Source organism: Dromiciops gliroides, chromosome 1 (assembly GCF_019393635.1).
Source record: "Dromiciops gliroides isolate mDroGli1 chromosome 1, mDroGli1.pri, whole genome shotgun sequence".
NCBI classification, from domain to species: Eukaryota; Metazoa; Chordata; class Mammalia; order Microbiotheria; family Microbiotheriidae; genus Dromiciops; species Dromiciops gliroides.
In genome coordinates, this window is record NC_057861.1 from 48,882,316 (window position 1) to 48,900,482 (window position 18,167).

Consider the following 18,167-nt stretch of genomic DNA (forward strand, 5'->3'; position numbering starts at 1 on the left):
ACCATTCTGTGCCTTTCTTTGGCCACTCGGTGGGTACTGCCATGAAACGCTAACTCTTTTAGGGCTCCCTTTCTACCCTATTTCACTTTGGAATGGGTGGGGGTCCATCCCCAATCTCTGAGAATGTGGCTTAGGTGTTAGGGCAGAAAACAGTGATGGAGACTGTTCTCAGTTCCCTAAACGTTCATTTCTGGACTGGAGGGACATCTTGTTTGGAGGGGAGCTTTCTGCTGTCTCCCTTTTCAGACTAGTGTATTTCTGACAACACTGGATGTCTCCCTCTCAGGTAGGGGCTTACTAAGAGCAGGCCACCTAGCTCACTTGGTAGTGAGGGCTTGCTCCGGGCCAGGGGATGGTCTCCCATTCAGAACAGAGGCTCTTTGCTTTGAGTTTGGGAAACAAAAGGAGCAGCTACTAGTTCAGGAAATCAGCTCAGGTTTTCTTCATCTTTTTTTTTTTTGGCAGAGCAATGAGGGTTAAGTCACTTGCCCAGGGTCACACTGCTAGTAAGTATCGTGTCTGAGGCTGGATTTGAACTAAGGTCCTCTTGAATCCGGGGCCAGTGCTGTATGCACTGGGCCACCTAGCAGCCCCCAAGGTTTTCTTCATCTTACCCCGGGGCACTTGTTGCTATTTTTTTTTTTTAAGTGAGGCAATTGGGGTTAAGTCACTTGCCCAGGGTCACACAGCTAGTAAGTGTTAAGTGTCTGAGGTCGGATTTGAACTCAGGTACTCCTGACTCAAGGGCCGGTGCTCTATCCACTGTGCCACCTAGCTGCCCCACTTGTTGCTATTTTTGACAATCTACCCTTTCAAGGATGATTATGCCCAGGGGGAATTTTACTTCCTCCTCAGGTCACTGGTGCAGGGCAGGGGTCACTTGGTGAAGAAGTAACTTTTGACCACTCTTGGGAGGAGTGGGGCAATGTCTCTCCTTCTACTTTCCCACTGACCAGGAGTTCTGGAATCATATTTGGTCATTCAATCTGACTCCCTCATTTCAAGGAGAGGTGGTCTTGCCCATGGGCACATGCCCACCAGAAGCAGGGCCCGGCCCAGCTCCAGGCCTTCTGTATTTTCTCTAGCTAGTTTCCTAGCCAGCCCAAGGTTCCTTCTCCTCTTCCTTTGGAAGTACCACGTGATGTATGTGCTACTGTGTACGTCAAAGTGGTGGCTACAGCCCCTTACATTGCTATAGTCATGCTCATGAGATGATGGAACTTGCCCCCAGGAAGACACCTACCCTTCCTTTGCTGAGGTGGTAGTTGTGCATCCCTGTGCTGCATGTAACTCTAGACTTCTGGCATAGTGAGGGGTAGTTTTGCTGAGTGATTTTATTTATTCTTCACTTTTAATTCTTTATTATCCAAGATGGCTGGAGGGGGAAGGATACTTTGGGAAATGTATGTAATGTGCAAATAAAAGATGTCTAAAAAACTCACTCCCACTAATGATGAAATCTCCCTTCTATGAAGCTTACACACAGCTTACTGCACATTCTCCATACCTTCTTTTTTTGTTTTTGTTTTTGTTTTGTTTGTGGGGCAATGAGGGTTAAATGACTTGCCCAGGGTCACATAGCTAGTAAGTGTCAAGTGTCTGAGGTCAGATTTGAACTCAGGTCCTCCTGAATTAAGGACCAGTGCTCTATCCACTGTGCCACCTAGCTGCCCCCCTTGTGATAGTTTCTGATGCTGAGTTTATATCTGATATGGGTCTTGGTTAGCTCTCCTTGAGAAGCTAGACTAAAGGACAGACACACCTAAGATGCCAGGGAGCTAAGCCCATTAGGTGTGGCTGCTGCCAGGGGACAGAGATAACTCCAGAAGTCAGGACCACCACCTCTCATTCAAGCTTTCCCCACCCCCATAGTCAGGAGGTCACCCCATCCATCCCCCCACCATCCATCCATCCTCTATAAGGACTTTGGCCTCTGGGTGAGGAGAAATGCGCCTCAGAGAATCATGTTGTCTCTAAGCCATTTTCTCCCCTTGAAGAAGTCTTTGAGTTCCTTCTTGGTCTCTTTCTCTAGTGCCTAAATAAAAGACATTTTATTCTAATTGGACTGTGTGTGAGAGAGTGTAATTCTTTAAAGCCCCACCACTTATTCCCACCCCCCCCCCAAGTTTCCTTATCTTTGAGCAATTGGGACTTTCCTCTTAGTCCATCCACCAGTCCTGGGTCCAGCTGGGCTCGGGTGGAGGGAGGGAGGGAGGCAGCCACTCAAACCTGAAATCCCGATGAGGGCCTGGCTCCACTCAGCTCCAGACTGGTCCATCTGATTGCTTCATCTTCTCCTCCCAACCAGTCTTTTCTGACACGACCCCAGCTGGTCCCCCAGGTCCCTGATCTCCCCTCCATCTTTCATAGGCTAAACTTCTGCAGCCCATGGGAATCTCAAGCCTTTCCCCTTCTCCTGACTTCTCTCTTTTCATCAAGGACAGCACCTTCCACCTTGTTAACTGTGTTTGACACCTCCGAGTTGTCCTTGACTCCCCGAATCCAGTCAGTGGTCAGATTTTGTCCATTTTCCCCTCCTTCACAGGATCACCAGCCTAGCTGAGACCCTTAGAACTTCTCACCAGGACTTTTCCTATCACTTCCTTTTTTCAGGGGGGAGCGGGGCAATGAGGGTTAAGTGACTTGCTCAGGGTCACACAGCTAGTAAGTGTCAAGTGTCTGAGGCCGGATTTGAACTTAAGTCCTCCTGAATCCAGGGCCGGTGCTTTATCCACTGTGCCACCTAGCTGTGCCCCACCCCCATCACTTCCTTATCCATCCCCATCCCCATCTCCAGTCTCTCCCGGCTCCAAGCCTGCCCAGGTCCCCTTCCCTAAGAGCAGATTGGGCCACAATGCTCCCCTTCTTCAGGGCTTTCAGGGACTCTACCTGTGTGCCAGGAAAGTCACTTTAGTAGCTCTATGGAGGATGGATTAAAATGGGGAGAGATAGGGGCAGCTAGGTGGTGCAGTGGATAGAGCACCGGCCCTGGAGTCAGGAGCACCTGAGTTCAAATCCGGCCTCAGACACTTAACACTTACTAGCTGTGTGACCCTGAGCAAGTCACTTAACCCCACTTGCCTCACTAAAAAACAAAAAACAAAAATGGGGAGAGATATGAGGAAGGGAGACCACATCAGTGGAATAGAATCCCAAGCATTGTAGAGGCCCAGTGGGAGGCTTCTGATCCAAAGAGTCGATGGTTGGTCCACCCTAGGTCAGCCCTCCCCACCCCCTCGTTTGTATTTAAGCTTTATAGATCTGCATCCTTGTGCATGTGCTTCCAACCACTCCTCCCCCCAACACTGTGGGCAGGGACTAGGTGGTGTTTGTTTTGTGTGCCTGGCCCCTGGTACAGTGCCCAGCATGCAGTGAGTGAGTCCTTGAGACACAGAGGGAATTGTGGGACCCTAGATCTAGAGCTGAAGGGGACCTCGGGGCAATCTAGTCTAATCCTCTCATTTTACAGGTGAGCAAACTGAAGCCCAGGGAAAGAAGGTAACAAGGATTTATTAAGTGCCCTCTGTTATGCTTCGCGTTTTACAAATCTCATTTTATCCTCACAATAACACTTTGAGGTAGATGCTACTATTAACCCTGTTTAACAGTTGAGGAAACTGAAGCAGACAGAAGTTAAGTGACTTGCCCAGGGTCACACAGCTCATAAGTGTCTGAGGTCACATTTGAACTCGGGTCTTCCTGACTTCAGGTCCAGTGCTTTTATCAACTGCACCACTTGGGTCCAGTGACTTACCCATGTCACACAGCTAATAAGCATCAGACACAGGATTTGAACCCAGGCCCTCTTATTCCAGAGACAGCTGTTTCTATGGTAAATGTGGAGATTAATGATCTTGAAGGTGCCTGTCACTTCAGATGTTCTTTCTTCTAAGACCCCTCCCCACTCTGGCATTCTGAGCTGACCCAATCAGCAGAAGCAGCAGCTCCACAGGCAGATGAGCAATTTATTAGTCAGCTCCTTTGGGTGACTGGGAGGGCCTCCCCCCACCTGCCCCTGCCCTCCATCCCCATCCCAAGAGAAGAGCTGGCTGATGTGAGTGAGCCTGATGGGAGACAGCTGAGAGTAGACCTCCCCAAAGTGTCCTTACCCAGCCGTGATGACCGCACCCCCCCTTCCACGTAGCTGTGGGAAAAGCCAATGGAGCCAGTTCCCAGGGTTCTGGGGGGGGGGCAGGTGGTTGGTTTTCCCTTTGTCCAGTTGGCAGAGCAAGGTGAGGCTCAGGCTTGCCTCATGGCTGGGGTTCAGGATGGGGGGTGGCCTCCCCACTTCTTACACTGGCCCACGAGGGGACCAGGGATCCCGCTCTCCAGTCTTGGAACCCGACAAGATCGAGGGCCTCCAATTCAGCCAGGGCTGTGGCAAAGAGGGTGTGTTCAAGGCTGGCCGAGGCTTTGGGCCCAGGCAGTGTGCTTAGCTCTGAGCCATCTCCACAGGCGGTAAGACACAAAGGTGACAAGGATCAGCCCTAGCGCGCAGCCCCCTGTCCATAGGGCAGCTGAGTTGTCCGAGTTGTCCAGATCAGGCACTGGGGAAGGGGACGGGGTTCTATCAGTGATGAGCCCTGCAGCCTGTCCGAGGGCCCCCAACCTCTCCTAGCCCTCGGCTGGCCTCCCTGTCCCCCATTGCCATCCCACCTTGGTTTAACTTCCCCACTGAACCACCTGTGCTCTGCCCTCCCCCAGGGACTCACCGATCTCCTTGGTCAGGTCATAACTGGCCTTCTGACCCCCAGGCTCCAGCTGGCACTGGTACAGGCCCCTGTGCCAAGGCCCTGGAGACAGTATGAGTAAGGTGGCTTGGGCACCATCCTCCTGTCTCTGGTAGTCTGCCAACCTGCCCGGGGCCTGCGTCCAGTGCACAGATGTCTCAGTTTCACAAGCTGCCAGGCATGTTAGCTCCAGGGGCCCCCCATGGACCCCTGAAACCCGGGACAGAAATATGTCAGGGAGACAAGAACGGCCAGAACTGGGTTTTGAGGTAGGGGATGGTGAAGACCCAGGGCCCAATGTCAGGGAGGAAGCTGTGGTGTCAGGGAGGCTGGTGCTGGAAGCCTGTACTGTGGAGACCTCTGAGGAGGCTGGAGCCAGCCCCACAATGGGGGTCGTTGTCGGAGGGGTGCTCGGGTCTGGGGATGTCATCCTGGAAATAACTGGGGAAAGAGGAGGGGCTTTTTTTACTGCCTTCTCTTCAGCACCCCCTCCCCCGGTCCCAATGAGTGTCTACTTCCTTCCCATCCTCCTGCTCAGAGAAATGGGGCACAGGTCTCCTTGAGGGGAGGAAGGAAGGAGACATTGTCCCACCCGAAGGGTCTCAAACCAGGTCAGACAAATGTTGTTAGAAATGGAAACTGAAGAGTGTCTACAATGGGGGGTGGACCATTAGGGAGGAAGGTAGATTAGTCCTGGTGGGCCCTTGGGAGGAGGTGTGGTGGGGTACAGAGTGGGGGCTGGGGGTGGGGGGGTGGGGGGGGCCTCACCAGCTATGGCCCGGCTGTGGCTGAAAACCTGCTGCTCAAACTTCATCTCCACCAGGCAGCGGAGCTCAGGGCCCGGCGTGGCCAGCTCTGCCGGCAGAGCCCAGCGCTCAGTGACCCAGTACACGTCCAGCTCTTCCCCGGTCTCTGCTTCCTGCTCTGGCTCCACATCCCTGTCCAAGGAGCGCAGCCCCTCCACCTTCTCATCACCCCGGAACCAGGCAAACGTCAGGCTGTCATAAGGGAAGACCTCTCGGGCCGAGCAGATCAGGGTGACGCCTTGCCCAGGGACCAGGGTGCTTGGGGACACTTCTACTTTGTCAGGGAAGGCTGAAAGAGCCACAGGTGAGGTCGGTGAGGGATGGTACCAGGTCCCAGCTATTTGTGTGTGTGTGTGTCTCTCTGTCTCTTGCCACTCTTTTTTTGGGTGCTGGTGGTGAAATTGGGGTTATATGACTTGCCCAGGGTCACACAGCTAGTTAAGTGTCACGCATCTGAGGCTGGATTTGAACTCAGGTCCTCCTGAATCCAAGGCCAGTGCTTTATCCACTGCGCCACCTAGCTGCCCCCTCATCTCTTATCTGACCCAGTTCTCCCAACAATTTTATTAAGTCAGAGGCTGGCTTATGCTGCCCATCCTATAGAGGGAGAAGCTACAGCTCAGACAGGAGCCGGGTCTGGCCCCGGTCAGCAGAGAAGGGGCCCCGCTTGCTGCTGGAAGTCCCCTTTGTCTAAGGGAGCCTGGCCGGCCCTGCCACAGCCCCTCTTGCCCTCCCGGGTTTTTGCCAGGAGAGGACTTACCGTACACCAGCAGCTCTACGGTGGCCTGGTAGGTGCTGCCTTGGCATGTGCTGATACACACCTTGATGCCACCCATGGAGAGAGTGGCCTCGGGGATGGTCAGGATGCTGAGGCCCGGCCCGGAGGAGACATGGCCCAGGCTTGTATCTAGCCCCTTCCATTGCACCATGGCTTCCTCCTGGGGGCAAGCCACAGAGCACCGGAGCTGGATGGAACCTCCCACTTGGACCACTGGCTGCTCGGGCTCCACTCGCAAGGGGCTCTCTCCTTCCCTAGGCGTCCCTACGGAGAACAGGGAGAAGGGGAGGGCCTCTGGGAAGGGAGCTCTCTGGGCCTGAGGCAGGGGTTCAGAGCCTGGCATCATACATTGGATTTAGAGGCCAGAGAGCCTGTGGATATTCTAGTCCCACAGATGTGGAAACTTTCACCAGGTCACAGGGTCAGAATTCAATCCCAAGACCCTCAATGTCAAATGTACATCACACACACATAGACACACTCACGCAGACACATACATACTCTCACACATACACACACACTCACACAGGTACACACATACTCACATACTCTCTCTTTCTCTCTCTCTCTCACACACACACACACACACACACCCCTTCCCTGGGACATCAGGGCACAGTGGATGGGTGCTTTGTAGCCATGGCACTTTGCTTTTTTTTTGGTTTGTTTTTAGTGAGGCAATTGGGGTTAAGTGACTTGCCCAGGGTCACACAGCTAGTAATTGTTAAGTGTCTGAGGCCGGATTTGAACTCAGGTCCTCCTGAATCCAGGGCCAGTGCTCTATCCACTGCGCCACCTAGCTGCCCCACCATGGCACTTTGCAAAAATCTCACTAAGCCTCGGTTTCCTCCTCTGTAAAATGAAGGAGTTGGATGAGATGACCTCAAGCTCCCTTCCCAGTCTGAATTTGTGAACCTGTGGTTGGGTGGTTAAATGCTCTGAGATTCCCCCGAAGCCTGGCTGGCCCCCCCACCCCCCCATCACTCCTTCCTCCACCATCATTTGTTGGGATCAGAGATACTGAGCCATGCCCCAGGACCCCTGGGCACTAAATTCAGGGGAGGGTCTCACAGACTTCTGTAGCTTTAAGGGGTCTTAGAACATGGAATGTCAGAGCTAGGAAGAATGTTGGAAAATGGAAGATCAGAGCTGCGCCAGCTGAGAACATGGTCTAGGTACCTTAGGACAGAGTGTATGGAATGCCTGAGCTGAGAGAGACCTTGGAGATAAAGGAAGGAAAGAATGAACAAATGAAAGAATGAATGAGTGAATGAAAATGTGCCACGTCGGGGCAGCTAGGTGGCACAGTAGATAAAGCACTGGATTCAGAATTCTTGGATTCAGGAGGACCTGAGTTCAAATTCGGCCTCAGATACTTGACACTTAACTAGCTGTGTGACCCTGGGCAAGTCACTTAACCCTCATTGCCCTGAAAAACAAAACAAAACAAAACAAAAAAAGAAAAGAAAAGAAAAGAAAATGTACCATGTGCTGAAGTTACAAATACAAGAGAGATGACACTTCCTGGCGTCTGAGAGCTTCCGTTCGAATTGGGGAGAACACACATAGAGCAGGGGTGGTCAGGGAAGAGTGAGCAAGAGATATATGTGTGTATGTGTGTGAGTGTGAGAGTGTGTGTGAGGGTACGTATGAGAGTGAGTGTGTTGTATGTATAAGTGTGAGAGAGTGTAGGAGTATGTGAGAGTATGTGTGAGTGTATATATGTGTGTGTGTGTGTGTGTGCGTGCCCACAAGTGCAAAAGCTCGGCTCCTTGAGGCAGCAAAGCAAATGGAAGGATGGCCAGAGTGTATGGTTAGGAGGGATGAGAAGCATGCTCTGGTTTGGTAAGTTCTCTAGTAGGCAAGTTCACACTCGGTACCTACAAGATATCTAAGCCCCAATTTTTCAGATGGAGAAATGGAGACCTAGGGAGTGAGGAGTGATCTTGCCGGGGCCAGGGCCAGTGCTCCCTCTGGTCCAACTCTCTCTCTTCACACATGAGGAAAGTGAGTATGAGAGAAGAGAAGTAAGTGGCCCAAAGTCAGTGAGGAGCAGAGCTGGGATCTGACCCCAGATCTCCTACCTGTCTCCTTTCCGCTACTCCATGGTGACTTGCCTAGGGCCACAAGGCCAGTCAGAGATAAAGGCTGTTCTAGAACCCCAGTGTGCCACAGCTCTCAACCTTACCAGGAGGCCCTATTTGCTGGGTCAGGGGATGGGGAACTTACCCCAACTACTCTGGCCTTGGGGGAGGAGGAGGAGGAGGAGGAGAAGGTGGAAGGAGAGAGGGAGGCCTGCTTCACTCATAGCTTTCCCTTTGACGCAGCCCCTTCACAGCAGCTGAGGCTCCTCTTTCTCATTCTGAGCCCCTTCTGGAGACCCCTCTTAAGTAGAGTCAGCCTGACCCCACCTCCTCCTCCTCCTCCTTCATTTCGTTAGACCCTGGAGGATTTCCGGGGGGGGGGTGGGCAGGGAGGAAGGAATTTCTCTATTTCTTTCTGCTCAAGATGGGACTCTCCCAAATCCTGGGGAGAGCCAATGGGTCATGGGGGAGCTGAAACAATGCCAAGTGAGGGAAGGAACTAATGAGGTCTCTTGCCCTGGAATGACTTAGCTACAAATGGGGATGGGGGGGGCGTTCCTGAAGAGCAGGAAGCATCCTTGGGGAACCCTGGGAGGCCCAGGCCTCCCTTGAAATAACCAGATCAAGAATATACAGTTCTGGGCAGCTAGGTGGTGCAGTGGATAAAGCACTGGCCCTAGATTCAGGAGGACCTGAGTTCAAATCCAGCCTCAGACACGTGATACTAGCTGTGTGACCCTGGGCAAGTCACTTAACCCTCATTGCACCCCCCCCCCCCCACCAAAGAATATACAGCTCTGGGCAGCTAGGTGGTGCAGTGGATAAAGTACCGACCTTGGATTCAGGAGTACCTGAGTTCAAATGTGGCCTCAGACACTTGACACTTATTAGCTGTGTGACCTTGGGCAAGTCACTTAACCCTCATTGCCCCACCAAAAAAACCAAAACCAAACAAAACCCCAAACAAAAACCAAGAAGAATATACAGCTCGCTCCAAAGACGAGTTTTCTGAGTCCCTCATGGTGGAGATGGTGGTGGTGGTGGTGGTGGGGTGTCTTTCCAGCAGCGGTGAAGAAATCCCCACAGCCATCCACCCTCTGTGCCCAGGCCAGGCTGATAGCAGGGTCAGGGCTCCACCCTGAGAGAGCTAAGAGGAGCTCAAGCTATCCCTTCCCAGAGGCACTACTAAAGACCCTTCCTCTCCTCCCTTTCATCGTGGGCTACCGTGCAGCACTGGGAAAGGCTTTGCTTCTGTAGTCAGTGGTTCATATCCCATTTGGACGCTTACCACCTGTGTGCCCTAGCAAATCATTTCACTCCCAGGGGTCGCTGTTTTCTCATCTGTTAAATGAGGGTGTTAAAGTCATCGGCCTACTCCGAGGTCCCTGTGATCCTGTGATGGGGGGTGATGCAGTTTGGGGGTGCCTTTGCCCAAGATGGGGCAACTTTTCCCTCTCTCTGTCTTCCCAGGACCCTTCAGCTCAGGAGGGCTGTGCGAGCAGCCTTGGGGCTGGTCACAACTCCCCTTGGAGATCCGGAGACCAAAGCCAGGGATCGTTGTCCGGACTTCAGCATGGAGGAAGGAGACATTCGGGCTCACTTGTCACCAGGAGGACACAAGGACCCAGAGAGGAAAGACTTGGAAGCTTCTCTTCCACTTACTGGAAAGCTTCAGGGACTGTGTGGGAAGCAAGATTTGGAAAAGATGATAAGGCCCAGGCTTACTGATAATCTGCCCACGTCAAGGCTCTTCAGCAGAGGATCTGGAATTCCCCATCTGTGTCCCAGGAGCCTGGAGGTGCTTTTAGGCCTGGCCTCCCCCTTCTCATTTTCTAACCCAGGCTCCAGAAATTGCCTCTTCCCGCTCATGTAGACTTTAGATGAAGCTCTTCAGGAGTTAACCTCTGCTCCCTCGTCCCCAGTTCATCCTCATGTGACACCCTTCGCCAGCCCTAAGAGCCACATCTCCTCATTCTCCCATCTCCCATCCGCTTGTGTTACAAAGGTCAGGCTGGGTCTTAGGTGGGCAGGCTGGGCAAACGGCCATCCTGGGGCCCAGGCTCCAGAGGCAGCCATGGGGCTTGGGAGCCAAAGGTTCTGGGTCTGCTCTGTGACTCTGGGCAAGGATCTCCCCTTCTCTGGCTCTCAGCTTCCCTATCTATAAAAGGAAGGAGCTGGACTTGTCTGGCTCAAAGGCCCCTTCCAGCTCTGTGTCCTATCTGAGGCCCCTTTCAACCCTGACATTTACGGCTGGTAGGGATTTGACAGGCCACCTAACTCCAGCCCCTCATCTCATAGATGAGGAAACTGGAGTCCAGGGAAAATGGCAGCCCCGAAAATGCCTGCCGTCTTAGGCTACATCGAGAGAGGCAGGGTGTCTGGAATCCAGGAGACGACAGACCTACTGACCATCTGCCCTTGTCAGATGACAAGAAGCATTTATGGAGGACCTACTTTGTGCTAAGCATGGTGCTAAGTGCTTTTTACAGATGTTATCTTGTCTGATCCTCAAAACAACCTTGGGAGATGTGTGCTGATATGACCCCCATTTTACAGATGAGGAAACTGAGGCAAACCAAGGTTAAATGACTTGCCCATGGTCACACGGCTATGTGTCTGAGACTGGATTTGAACTCAGGTCTTCTTGACTTCAGGCCCAGTGCTCTATCTACTGTGCCTTTAAGTGCCTCTAAAGAATGACTGTGGGGCAGCTAGATGGCGCAGTGGTTAAAGCACCGGCCCTGGAGTCAGGAGTACCTGAGTTCAAATCCGGCCTCAGACACTTGACACTTACCAGCTGTGTGACCATGGGCAAGTCACTTAACCCCCATTGCCTGAAAAAAAAAAAAAAAAGAATGACTGCGTTCTGTTCTGAGTACTGCATTTCAGGAGGGATGTTGACAGGCTGGAGGCTTCACCTCTGTCTGCCTCAGACCAAATGGGGATCGTAAAGCACCAAACTCTCAAGGTTGTCAAATGAGATGATATTTGCAAATTGCTTATCATGTCTGCTTCTAGAGAATGTAAATTTCTTTTCTTTTCTATTTTTTTTGGTGACTTGCCCAGGGTCACACATCTAGTAAGTGTCTGAGGCCAGATTTGAACCCAGGTCCTCCTGAATCCAGGGCTGGTGCTCTATCCGCTGCAGCACCCAGCTGCCCCGAGAATGTAAATTTCTTGGGAGTCAACAAGAGCATTTAGATTTTTCTCTTCATATCCCCAGGACAATAGCTGGAATGTAGCAGGCACTTAATGCTTTGTTAATTAATCAATTGGCTCTGAGAGTCTGTGAAGTGACAGATCCAGACTCATTCAGGGAGTGAGATGATGATCTGGAATTCAAACCCAATTCTTTCTACTGCCCTGCCCTTTATCCTCCAGCTCTGAGCTCCTACTCCGTGGTTAAGGTTCAGCTCGCATGTTCTCTCAGGATTGCTGGAGATGGGCGGCTTCCCTAACTCACTCCCGCTGCTGTCCCCCTTCCCTTAGTCCTCCTTGACTCTTTTTCAGTTCCAGTAAAGGCTAAACAGGAAGCCAAACAGAAGGTGAAGGTCAGAAGTGGAGACCCGTGGGGTAATGAAGAATAGACAGAGGCCCTGGGCATATCCCAGTAGAGCTGACTTGGGGGAAGCTGGACCCTTAACCTCAATCCCCTCTGTTTATTTTTGCTCCTAACACACCCGTCTTATCTCCAGCTCAGAGGAGAACTTGAAGGCGGTGATTAATGGGTTACTTCCCTCTTCCACTTCCTAGCTAAGTCAGATTTGAATCCCCAGTTACAAGGCCCCTCCACCTCCAAGAGAGTGAGGTCACAAGAACTTGGGGCCTTGCCGACTCTGCCTCTGAAAAATTCCTCAGTGAGATCATGTGCTGCTAAAAGGACGTATTTGATCCTTATGAAAACCCCGAGCAGTGGGATGGCTGGCCTGGAGTTCTCCACCTTCTAGACTGGGAAACCGAAGTCTAACTAGGCAAAGTGAAGTGACTCATCTGAAGTCACAAAGGAGGTCTCAGCTTGGTGTGGCAGAGCCATAGCTGAAAGTGCCCTGGCCTGGAAGTCAGGAGATGTCCCCTTGGATGAATTACTTCTCTGGGCCTCAACTTGCCTTTAGGGCTTCTTCCAGCTCTGACATTCTGGAGTTTTTGTTTCCCAGGCCGAGATCCTTTCTACCGTACCAAAATAGTTCCCATATCGCCACACAGGATCATGGAATTTACAATGGAAAGGGACCTTAGAACATATCTAGCCCAACCCCTCATTTTAGAGTTGAAGAAAGAGGCACAGTGACTTGGCCACCGTCAGACAGGTAATAAAGTGGCTTACCTCAGATGCCTCTCACTCCAAATTCAAAGGCTCTTTCCACCATGCCCCATTGCCATCATTCCCGGGAGGATGCTTTTCTTGCTTTGAGAGGTAAGAGCAGGGGACAGGTAGGTGGCACAGTGGATAAAGCACAGGCCCTGGATTCAGGAGGACCTGAGTTCAAATCTGCCTTCAGACACTTGAAACTTACTAGCTGTGTGACCCTGGGCAAGTCACTTAACCCTCACCAATTGCCCTGCAAAAAAAAAAAAGTGATTTGGACATCAAAAGCATTTGCTGTGGAGAAACATTCAAAGATTTACTCTACAATCCTGAGTAATTTTGGGGTAGCTAGGTGGTGCAGTGGATAGAGCACCAGCCCTGGAGTCAGGAGTACCTGAGTTCAAATCCGGCCTCAGACACTTAACACTTACTAGCTGTGTGACCTTGGTCAAGTCACTTAACCCCAATTGCCTCACCAAAAAAAAAGAGAGGTAAGAGCAATTGTTTGTGATCGGCTGATATTGTGCAGCCATGGTGGAGCCTCTGAAAATGGAACTTGGGTCACTTGTCTGATATGCCAGATTTGAACCAGGTTTATTAGTTACCCCTTTTATCCCCCATGCTCAGAGTTAGTCCTCTGGAGCAATGAGTCCAGCAACTACCCAGACCAGGCTCTCCCTAGAGAACTGGCTAAGTTCATGGAGTTGAAGGCAGGGATTTCTCCTTTTGGTGTTTCCTGGTTTTATATCCTGATTCACCACCTCCACCCAGGAGAGAAAGCCTATTGAGAGAGCTCTGGGAACTCTATCCTCCTTAATAGAGCCTTCCTCTTACCAAACTGGACTACAGGCCCTACCAGCTTGGAGAGGAGAGCAGAGGCTCATTTGGAAAGACCCTGGCTTGGGAGGTGAGGGTCTAGCTTTGAGCCCAGCTTCTGCTATTGATACCTCCTCTCTCTAAACGTTAGCTTCCTCTTTTGTGGAACTGGGATAATAATCTTTGTTCAGTCCCTCCCTCAGCCTGTCATTGCTGTTGTTTGTCCTTCATTTTCTTTCTTTTTTCTTTTTTTTTTTTTTTGCAGGGCAATGAGGGTTAAGTGACTTGCCCAAGGTTACACAGCTAGTAAGTGTTAAGTGTCTGAGGCTGGATTTGAACTCAGGTCCTCCTGAATCCAGGACCGGTGCTTTATCCACTCACTGCACCACCTAGCTGCCCCAGTCCTTCATTTTCGAAGAGAACCAGTGACATCATGGGGTAGGGCTTTGACTTGGGCATGAATTGGATTGAAGTGAGGCAAGACTTGAACAGACTTGTCAGCCTCGCTCTCTCTTTCAGAGTCGCCATCCAAGTCCAGGGGTAGGGCAAAAGTCAGGACTACTGTTGATGGCCCAGGAAGCAGTAGATGACTCTGGCGTCTCCGGTGTTTGACCGCACTCTATGCGCTCCACGGTGCCTGCTGCAGCCGACTTCACGGCTGTTGGCATGAACTCTTCAGATCTGCCCATTTTGCTTGGGGAAGTCTTCGCATGCTTTGGGATAGACATCCCCCTAACTCACCAATAACGGGTTTGAGGCCTGTCAGTTATCCTCGCCCTGGTTTAGCTTGTTTGCTGAGAGTTTTACTGGGGTGTGGCTGCTGCAGTGCTACAGCTTTTTGGTACCACAGGTTGAGAGTCGGGTGAAGGATGGATCCCACAGGTGTATGAACAGCCTTTAAAAGGGCTCAGCAGGGGCAGCTAGGTGGGGCAGTGGATAGAGCACCAGCCCTGGAGTCAGGAGGACCTGAGTTCAAATCCGGCCTCAGACACTTAACACTTACTAGCTGTGTGACCCTGGGCAAGTCACTCAACCCCAACTGCCTCACTAAAAAAAAAAAAAAAAGGGCTCAGCAGGCCTCACACCAGGGGTGCTACCTTCCTGAACACCCCATACACCCTCACCTCTGTCTAAAAGCCAAAGGAGATAGTCTCTACGGATTCTAGTCACTGTCACATAGTAGGTGCTTGTGGGTCCATAATAGACTAATGGATATGAAAGGGCTTTGGAAACTAGAGTCCTAAGGAAATACAAGAGATATTGTTAAATTATTAGCGCTTGGGGGCAGCTAGGTGGCACAGTGGATAGAGCATCAGCCCTGGAGTCAGGAGGACCTGAGTTCAAATCCGACCTCAGACACTTAACACTTACTAGCTGTGTGACCCTGGGCAAGTCACTTAACCCCAATTGCCTCACCAAAAAAAAAAAAAAGAAATATTAGTGCTTACTTATGTGCCAGGTACTGTGCTAAGTGATGGAAATATAAATACAAGCAAAAAGAAAGACAGTCCCTGCCCTCTAAAAGCTTACTTTCTAATAGGAGAAGACATTACGTAGAAGGGATCTGAGAAGGGAGGGGAAGGAAAAGTTGGGAGAGTTAGGGCCGGAGCCAGGACAGAAGTGAGCCTGGCATTGACGTGGGCATTTCTTCAAATAGAGGTTGTAGGGAGCAACTCAACAATTGAAAGGAAGGAAGGAAGGAAAAATATTTGATTAGGGGCTTTCTATGTGCCAAGCACTGTCCTAAGCACTAGGGATACAAATGCAAAAGCAAGACAGCTCCTGCCCTCAATAAGCTTATATTCTAGTAGGAGGGAGGTCAAACACATAGCGGTTTAGTGGATCTGGAAGTTCTAGGGATGGCGTGAGAAGTCGTAGGGCTGCAGAATGTTACCCCGTCTTCCACAAGCGTCAGTGGTTTTGCTTTTATCACTGTTCCCAGTGTAGGTGATGGAAAAAGGAGGCGATGCTTTGGCAGGGCCTAAGGCAGGATGTATGGAGAGAAGCAGGTCAGGACTGATTTCAAGGAGGGTATAGTTGTCACTGAACCTCATCTGTGGGTCTCAAAGGCCTTCATGATGTCTTTCCATTCTCAAGTCCCCAAGACCATTTGTCTCTGGCACCTACCTCTTGCCACCACCAGGTGGCTCCCTAACCTTGCTTCTTCCAGCCCTGAAATTCCTCAGGTTATTATTTCATCTTTTCAGGACCAGGCTTTCTGTGCCTTCCAAGGTGATAAACATGCTAATTATCAAGGCCTAGAGGAGACTCCCAGCTAATATCGAGTGCTTGGGTCAGCTGGCCAAAGAAATCTGATCAAGAAATCAGTTGTCCTCTTCTCAACCATCTACAGGGACCCAGATCCTCTCATTTCTGACCTCACCCCTTTTCTCACAGGGGTCCCACTTATGTCAACAGAGCTGCTTATCTACGTCCCTCTAGAGTTCCCCAGGTCCCTTCATGGCCCAGTGATCAGCACTGTTAATGCCTCTGCCTAACCCAGGACCAGCCTTCCTCAAGCCAAATGCCTTCTTGTCTTCAAAACCCATCTCCTCCTGGAAGTTTTCCTTGGTTAACCACACCTGACTCCATCACCCCTTTATCCTAGGTGCTTACTGATGAACTGGCACTGAAATTTATGTAACTGTCTTGTCTCTTGCACTATCCCCTCTTATCCTTAAGGCTGAAGACTAGGATGCCTTCCTTGGACCAGTGCTCCCCTTACCCACTAACGTCCAACAGGAAGGCTAGCCTCCTCTTGCTCCCTCAGCTATAAAAAGAGAGGGAAAGACTAATTTACTTCCTTTCTTCCTAGGCTAAGAAATATCATGGGATCATTGAGTGAATGTTAGAACTGGAATGAACCTTAGAGGGTCATGGAGAGAAACATCTTCATTTTAAAGATGAATTTAACAGAGGTTTACAAAGGGAAATTGACTTGCCCAAGGTATCTCAGTGGCAAGTCCTGGGATAGGGCTCTTTCTATCACCTCCCATGAACTTTCTGCCTCAAAATGATAATATATTCATTAGAAATGTTTTTCTTTCCTTTTTAAAACAAACATTATGTACAAAACCCAGTAAGAGACTATGAAACAACTCTCTGGAAGTAAGTACCACACCAAGGGGTTATTAAGATGCTATCGATCACAAACACTTCTGTGTGGTTTTGCTTAATGATTTTTTTTAGGAAGAATGTTGTTGTTCAGTTGTGTCTGACTCTTCATGGCCCCATTTGGGGTTTTCTTGGCAGAGATACTGGAGTGGTTTGTCATTTCCAGCTCATTATACAGATGAGGAAACTGAGGCAAGCAGGGTGAAGTGACTTACCCAGGGTCCATAGCTCCACATTTAAAGTTCTTCACAATCTGGCCCCAAATTTTTCTTCTAGACTCATTACACATCACTTACCCTCATTCTACGACTCAGCCGAACCGTCCTCATTGTTCATCAAACAAAGCACTCCATCTATCATCTCCCGCGCCTTTGCACTGGCTATCCTTCGTGTCTGGAATGTATCCTTTTGGGGAGGTAATCGGGTTTAAGTGACTTGCCCGGGGTCACACTGCTAGTTTCTGAGGTCAAATTTGGACTCGGGTCCTCCTGACTCCAGGGTCGGTGCTCTCTCCACTGCGCCACCTAGTTGCCTCTCCTGGGATGTATTCTCACTTCCTCCTATTAGGCTCCTTCAAGACTCACCACCTCCTTGTAAATGGAGCCTTTCCTGGTCCTCACAGACACTGCTACCCCTCCCCCATTGCATGTATTCTGCATATACCTATATGTAGGCATATCTATTTGTGCAGATATACGCAGATTTGTTCCTTCTCAACAACCACCCCTTGAAAGCATGGGCTGGCTCACTTTTGTCTTGGTAGCCCAAGCTTCTTATACGGAGCTTGGCACTTAACACGAGTCTGCTAATTGAGTTCATGGTCTCTGTTGGCCCCGAGATTAAGCCAATAGCCTAGCCCCTCTGCAGGTGCTGAATGAGTGTGGAGCACGTGTGGAGTTTGGAAGGCCCCAAGAGCCTGACCGCAGACTGCCGTTGACCTGGTATTCCAAACCCTGTTGCTGGTCTCCTCAGGAAGCTGCCCCGGGGAGCCCCTTCACTGCCTCTGGGATTTTCTCTGGCTGGATGTGACCAGACAAACGGAGGTCTGCATCAGCTCTGGAAGCCGACCACTCCACGTAGGGAGGTCACGCCAGGTGATCAGACCTTCCTTTAAGGCGGAGGGAGTGGATTGTGGGACAAGGAGGAGGCTTTTACTGGATATAAATTATGACTGGTGACTGGCAGAGGGCAAGGGTCAAGACTGCCGCATTTTCCTTTACGGAAACCTCTTTGAAGGATAATGAGATGAGCCCCACGAAACTTTCCTGGAAGGGAAGGTAACAAAGAAGTTTGGACAACTAGCGATGATCTGCCAACTCTGAGGGCCAACCAAGTTATTGCCAAGGATGCTGGGAGTCACCAGAGCCACCAGGCTTAAGACTCCAAAAAGTATGCTTGCGTGTGCCTGTTCAATGCAGGGCTGGGTGGGTCACTTGGCAAACAGTACCTTTTTGTCTGAGCTGGCCTCACCGACGACAGGAGCATCAGAGATGGGCCAATGCTAAACAACTCTCTCACCAGGCAGAAACACAA

At 50.8% G+C, this 18,167-nt stretch overlaps 1 protein-coding gene across 2 annotated transcripts; it reads right to left on the reverse strand.

The window, feature by feature from the left end:
* Positions 1-3,945: 3,945 nt before the first annotated feature.
* On the reverse strand, positions 3,946-8,668 carry MADCAM1 (mucosal vascular addressin cell adhesion molecule 1). Of its 2 annotated transcripts, none has more exons than XM_043976432.1 (5): positions 8,544-8,668; positions 6,297-6,578; positions 5,499-5,825; positions 4,713-5,171; positions 3,946-4,375 (listed from the first exon to the last, which is right to left on the reverse strand). In XM_043976432.1, exons 1-5 carry the CDS (start codon positions 8,620-8,622, stop codon positions 4,251-4,253), a joined length of 1,272 nt encoding a protein of 423 aa, XP_043832367.1. In that variant the 5' UTR covers positions 8,623-8,668; the 3' UTR covers positions 3,946-4,250. The 2 variants fall into 2 exon arrangements, with proteins under 2 accessions (XP_043832367.1, XP_043832366.1); XM_043976431.1 differs by having other exon boundaries at positions 3,946-4,547.
* Between the last annotated feature and the right edge of the window lie 9,499 nt (positions 8,669-18,167).

Coding starts and splice junctions, on each gene's coding strand:
- MADCAM1 (XM_043976431.1), bottom strand. CDS start 8,622: ATGAGTGAAGCAGGCCTCCCTCTCTCCTTCCACCTTCTCCTCCTCCTC. Junction 5,826..6,296: donor CGTAGAGCTGCTGGTGTACG/GTAAGTCCTCTC, acceptor TGGCTCTTTCAG/CCTTCCCTGACAAAGTAGAA. Junction 4,548..4,712: donor TGACCTGACCAAGGAGATCG/GTGAGTCCCTGG, acceptor CCCCTTCCCCAG/TGCCTGATCTGGACAACTCG.